This window comes from Choloepus didactylus, chromosome 7 (assembly GCF_015220235.1).
Source record: "Choloepus didactylus isolate mChoDid1 chromosome 7, mChoDid1.pri, whole genome shotgun sequence".
NCBI lineage: Eukaryota > Metazoa > Chordata > Mammalia > Pilosa > Megalonychidae > Choloepus > Choloepus didactylus.
The window spans coordinates 18,481,043-18,487,759 of NC_051313.1; the positions used below are offsets into that span (position 1 = coordinate 18,481,043).

The 6,717-nt window shown below is 34.2% G+C and overlaps 1 protein-coding gene across 4 annotated transcripts in view; it reads left to right on the forward strand.

The window, feature by feature from the left end:
- The window catches only part of ARHGAP18 (Rho GTPase activating protein 18), a 136,808-nt gene extending 130,325 nt beyond the window's left edge, over window positions 1-6,483 (forward strand). For all 4 annotated transcript variants that reach the window (XM_037842957.1, XM_037842959.1, XM_037842958.1 and 1 more), the window contains 2 exons: window positions 3,230-3,291; window positions 4,443-6,483. In XM_037842957.1, coding sequence (XP_037698885.1) covers window positions 3,230-3,291; window positions 4,443-4,543 — 163 coding nt within the window. In that variant the 3' untranslated portion in view covers window positions 4,544-6,483. The remainder of the gene's footprint in view (window positions 1-3,229; window positions 3,292-4,442) is intronic.
- The last annotated feature ends 234 nt before the right edge of the window (window positions 6,484-6,717 follow it).

Consider the following 6,717-nt stretch of genomic DNA (forward strand, 5'->3'; position numbering starts at 1 on the left):
GATCCTCTCACCTCTTGTGTTGGGCTTTATGGTGCAGTAAAGTCCTTTGAAAGTCATTGTCATCTTTCACACAATATTAGAGCACATGCTTTCTGAGAGACATTTTGCAGTATCTCTTCTTGAATTTTAGAGGTTCAAACAAGTGTATTGAATTCTTGGTTTTTATACTTTAAATTCTTATTTTTTAAATACAGTCCGGTTTCTTTTTTTCTTTAATTTATTTTTACAGTCAAACATGATTCTTTCTTATTATGCTTTGTTCTCCCTTTCCATTTGTTGAAAAACCAATCTAATATTTAAGAAGGGACTGTGAAATCAGGGGCATTGGCATCATACCTTAGGAAAGCTCATTTTTTGGTCCTTTGTTGAAATTAATCTTTTCATTCTAATATTGAGAAACTTCAATCAAGTTTTCTGCCCAAATCACCAATTTTAATACAGTAGTACCACAAGCATTTAATTCGTGCCTGCTCTGTTTAAGGCTCTCTGCTAGGTGTTGGAAGGAATATAAAAATACCTTTCTAAGTTCCTCCTCTCAGGGTTTATAAATTAGAAGAGGAGATGAGTCTTTGCATTTAACAGAGGGTGACCAAATGAAAGAGAGGCTGTTTGGAAATATCTGGGCTTCCAGGAAGCTGAGATAAACTCCCCTCTCAACAACACTCTGAAGTAAATACTACTATTATTTCTGTTTTACTGATAAGAATGCTGAGACTTTGACAAGGACACACATTTCATAGGTGGTGGTGCGGGAACTCTACATCTGTGGTTTCTGTTTCCAAAAGCAGCCCCTTAACTATCTCTTCTCTGGCTGGAAGATCCAGGCATCACCACAGATCTGGGAGCCAATGGTGTAGAGTGGGAGCAGATGGAATTTCTTGGGATTAAGTTCTGGGAGTAACTGGAGTTTCTGAGATATCTTTGTTCCTTAAAGGCTCTCTCCACTTCAACAAAGTCAATCTAATTCCTCTCTACTTCCTGCCTTCACTTGGTATCAATTCTATGTCCTTCTTCCCACCAGAGATGACTTCCCATCCTCTCCCAGAATGTGTACCTGAAGATCTGACTTCAGCCATAAACAGCTCTTACAGGCTAGATACAATTAATTTATACAGCGTTTACTTTCAGGACCAAAATGCTCAGTTTAGCCTGTTCTTTGGTTCCTCTCCTTGCTGATAATATAAAATGTGACCATGATGTTGTACACTATATTCAATGTGATTTTAGAGTGTAGCATGAAATGATGGTGGAGATATTGTTAGAGAAAGCACCAGCTTTGTGGTAATTGCCCTCCATGTATTCGCATTTTCAGTTAGGGTGCTTTTATTATTTAAGAATTTGCTATCTCTTGGAGCTGTATCTCTTCTTCCACCTCCACTCTTATCCTGCTCCATTGGAGGGAACTCTGGTAAACTTCTTTCTCCACTAGCTCCTTTTTTTCACCAGTCCTTGGCCTCTTTCCTAGGCTTGGGGATGTTAGAGACAGACAATCTGGGTTCAAATGCCAGCTCTGCCTGTTTCACCTTGGGCTAGTTTTATATTTTTAAGTTTCAAGTTCCTCATTTGTAAAAGTGGGCCATAACGGGACCTACCTACAATAGTCTTGTGATAATTAACATGGAAAATGACCACAAAGCACTTAGTACTATCTGTCTGGGCCACGTAGTAAGTGAAATTTTCAGTACATGTTAGTATATTTTTCACTCTCACTTCTTTCCCAACCTTTTCCTACTTGCCTTCCACCTGTGTGTGGGAGCTGGAAACACTGTTTCCCTCTATCTTTTTCCTCCTCCACTTCACTGAAGCCAATGAGCACATAAATGATGTAAGATGTACTTACAATAAATTATATTCACTCATCAGTCTGTGATGAAGGGCTGATGTCTTTTTTTTTTATTATAGATTTGTTGATTAGCATTAAGCAAAGGTTTGCATATACCAGAAAATCCAGTCTAGCTTTCTTTAAAGTGGAACAAAAATGTGTACACTTTAGAAGCAGTCCAAAAGGAATATCTGATTAGAATTTTTTTATCAAGTCTCCCAAAACATTCAATTTAATTTTCATAGAAACAGTGATTCTTTTTATACTTATGGTTTATTGGGTTACGTACTGTATTGTAAATAATAATAATAAAATTTAACTTAAAAAATAAGCACAAATAAGTTTGGAACTAAACTGAGATGACTGTCAGGGTCCAACTCATGGTGAGGGCCTAAGTGTAAGGGCTAATACAGCCCTAATTGTCCCACGTGCCACGGATATCAGAGAAGACGGAGAAAGCTGGTTAACCAGATGAATCATTAACTAGATGGAAGCTGGTTAGGAAAGCTTCTTCTATACCATATTTTTTTTCGTAACAGCTTGAATAAAAGTTGAACCTGATTTTCTCTTTTCAGTTCCAGGGAGTGTGTCTTCTGGGGTTTATGTTAGTGGTTCCCAGACCTTTCTGTGCATCAGAATCCAGGGCACAGCATTTTAAAAGCAGATTTGGGGGCTTTATCTTGGATATATTATATCAAAATTTCTAGAGCTCTAGATCTGAATTTTTAGCTGGTTTTCCAGATAAATCTTAAACAGAATGTTTTGGAAACCACTGAACTTTACGAATTTTCATTGTTTGAACCTTGTGTTTTGGAAGAGTTAATTCTCTGAAGAGTGTCGATTTGTAAATACGTCACGCTTCTTCATAATGAATATTTGTTTCTGCTCTGAGTGTATTACCTCCCATATTTGGACAGTCAACACAGGGAGGGTTATGCACCATGACTTACTCCTTACATCCATCTTGCACTCTATTAGAGTTGTCAGCACAGCAAGCACATGATAAATACTTATTGAATAAACACAATATGGAAAGTAAGGTGGAAACATTTCTTTATAGAAGTTTTTGAGGACCTGGCCCCTATGCAAAGCAGCTTATCGTCTTTATAATTTTATTGGCAGCTAAAATGTTGCATATTACTTTTCTTTTTAATTTACCAATTTAAAAATTGATCTATTATTTGCCTTCAGATGTATGATTCAATTTGTTTATTTTAATCTACAGGTGTGCCATTTTATTACCTATTCGGCACATTTAGCAGATGGGAAAGCACAAATGTGTAGATAATCACAGTGTGACTAAGTTATGAATTTTCCATACAAGCCAGAATTCCCCAAGCACATTAAAGTGATTGACTTGCAGGCTGTTTGATGGTATAACTAATCAGTTTGTTTTGTCCCTAATAGTGGGATTGCTCAGACTCTCAAGAAAGGGGAAGTTTTTTTGTATGAAATCGGAGGAAATATTGGTAAGCACGTTGTTTTCTCTGTGCATTCTGTATGCTGATTTGACATTGCCAATGGTTATTGTTTGAATATTTGGAGGGGGAAAAAAAAGGAAATGCAAAGCAATATAACATGCTATATGTAGTTGTTGACTACTGTGGATTTTTTTGGGCCCTGTTTAAGCTCCTTCTGTACAAATGCTCAAGTGTGTTCAACCTCCGAAAAGGTGAGTTCCCTATAATAGGAATAACTTCTAGAATGGTTAATGATGTAAGTTTTCCAAATTTCTTTTTTTATACACTTAAGTCACATCTTAAGAATGGAAATAGTTGTACTTATTTAAGACCAAGGCAACACATTTGTTATAGTACAGTACAAGATGAAAGCAGAAATTATTTTTGCCTCTATTAATCTCCCACTAAATAATATATATACATTGGTAACATAGGAAATAGAAATAGGATAAATTAATTAATTTTGGCCTTTTATTTTGTCTATTTTTAATTATCAGTATAGTGGCTCTTACTCATCTTTTTTTAAAGTTTAAAATAAATTTTCTCTTTTTTTTGATTCTTGAAAGTGATAAAGATGAAATTGTTAAAAAAATAAATGAAACTGCTTAATTCAAAGTAGAAAGTGAAAATATTTTAAGATTAGCTTTGTAGATTTTTTTTTGGGACTTAAAAATGTTAGTAAATATCAACAGTTGAATACACGAAGATGAAGTCTTATTAAAAAATTAAAAGAAACCATAATGACATTAGATGCCTAAAATTGTTAGCCCTATTAGTAAGGACTATTTAAATATTAATATTTCTGATTTTTCAGTTTACTATTAGATACCGGTATTAAGTGTGGTTTCTTATATAGGTAGATTCAAAGCTGTTGCCACTCTTTATAAAGGTGAATAAGCTTTTAAGCAACCATTTAAAAGCCTATTACATAAAATATTTCCAACTTCTTAATTTGAAACCCGTTCATTTAGAGAAAGGCTACTAAATCGACTTTTCAAGCATTTTGGCCAAGTCCTATAATGTTATTTTGGGAAGCGGGAAAGGGTGTGAATGAAGTGCTTTGAAGTCTGAGACTTCAGAGTTAAACCATTAGGCTTAAGTTTAAAAATTGCTTTCCAATTTACTCTCTGTATTAAACTGATAAAATCTCTCTTTAATAGGGGAACGCTGCCTGGATGATGACACTTACATGAAGGACTTATATCAGCTCAACCCAAATGCTGAGTGGGTTATAAAGTCCAAGCCATCACAGAAGACTTAACAAGCTGCAGATAAACCATAAGGACTTAATAATATTGTCTGGGTCAAGAGTGTAAATAAAAGAAATGACAGGACTCTTTTAGTGTTCAACTGTACCCAACTATGAAAAAGTGACACACTCAAGCCTTTAAAAAATTATGGATTTGTGCTGCTGCCAGAATGACAGGGTTTTTTTTTTTGTTGTTGTTATTAATGTTATTATTAGAAAATGACTGTCTCTGGAATGAGAGGAAAGAGGCTTAATTGGCTTGTGGGCTATTTTCATAAACACCATGAAATGTGCCCAGGTGTGACATATGTTTTTCTCATATGAAAATACACTCTCTTCCCTCTCACTTTTTTCTCTTAAAACCATTTATATTATAGTCTGTGCTTTCTCACCTTTCTCTCCTCCTCTTGACTCCCTTTCCCTAACTAGTGTACTTTGACCAAAAAGACTTTGTCGTGATAACGATGACAGGAATGGTGAGTTGTTACGACAATACATCTCTAAACAGACTGAAGTCAACAGTTTTCCTGTCACCACAGAATGTTAATATTCATCTCTTTGAATCATTGGTTCAAAGAGTAACATCTTACTTTTTCCTGCTGTATCACATGAAGCGATTTTGATTTTTTTCAGTTCATCTGACGTGCACAGAACTGTATCCACTATCAAGAATATAGAACTGTCAGAAACTGCCAATTATTACTGAACCATGAAATATGTATATATGGAGAATAAATAAAATATATCCATGTGGAAGAACTGGATTGTGGATAACAAGAAGAGTACAAGCCAAACCACTTAGCATATGCTGTACTCCTCTAAATGGAATTTTAAAAGTCATAGCTGGATTTACCTGTTATCGTGTTAGCATTATAAATATACATTCAAGTATAATCTGGTAATGGAGAATGTATTCTACTTAAAGAGGGATTTTTTTACTTGTAGATAAATCTGCCGGAAGAGTTATTCTTTTGGGTATGACACAGTCACATGAAAAAGCTTTTGTTTGTGTACTTATTTTAAATAATCAGAATAAATTTATTAAAATGCTGTGGAAACTACTACTCCCAGGGATTTTAATGCACAAACCATATTGTGACAAGAGATGAGCCACCATACTGTACATAAAAAAATGGAATGAGAGAGAAATATGAAATATTTTATGAGTTCAGAGTATAGTAAATAAAAGGTGAAATAAATGAATACTGCACAAACTGTGTTTATGGTACTTTTAGTAGTACTTTAGGAAAAATTATGCGTTTTCAGAAGCTCTTGGTGTCACTCTAATTAGGAAGGAAAATGCCGTTAATGAGAGCAGTCATGAATTTTAGCATGTAATTACAAGAGCAGCCTGTGGACATGATCATTTAAATAACTTTCTGGTGATCAGTGCCATTGCTTTTTTTATTTAAAAAGAAATTTTATAATTAAATGCATTTTTCTAAATTATCTTCTCTTGGAATTATTACTTTTAATCCTATGTGTTTACGAGTCTACCAATGGAATGTTTCTGTTACTATTGTTAAAAGGCATGTCTATTCTTTCATTACTTCTATGTAATTTTGAAAGTGGGAAAATATGTGGAAAATATAAACTTGTTTCCCTAATTTTGGAGATGACATTTTGAAATACACTGTTAACACTGTTTCTGGTTTTGACAATATGCATTAATTTCCCAACAGCAAAATAAGGTTTGATTTAATGGCTTGACTTAATTGAAAGGAATTAACAGTATAAAAAAAGGAAAATTAAGTGCTTAAAACGTTTTAGAGGTGCAGAACTTCAAAAACAAGACAGGAGTGAATACACTGATTTCAATAATTGGTTTTCTAAAGTGAGTGCCAACTAATTTTCACTGTGTTTACTACCTACCAAAGGGGAAAAAAAAAAAAAACATAGGAGGCTTATAATGAAAAAGTACCAGATCTTGATAGATAAAAATACAGATGCAACTTTCTTTTGACTCTCTCTTAGGACTCAGGACCCAAATTCATTGCTGTTGTTCAATTATTTCATTTAAATAACCAGGAAAAATCTCTCTATACTTCTAAGGGGAGAAACTTGACAGTGTACATATGGCCTTAAATATAGATTTTCTGATATTAACCCAAATGCTTTTTCTGTTGTTTTTTTTTTCCTTACTGAATCTCAGGTTAGATATGTTTTTATTTGTGTGTTATAGGGAA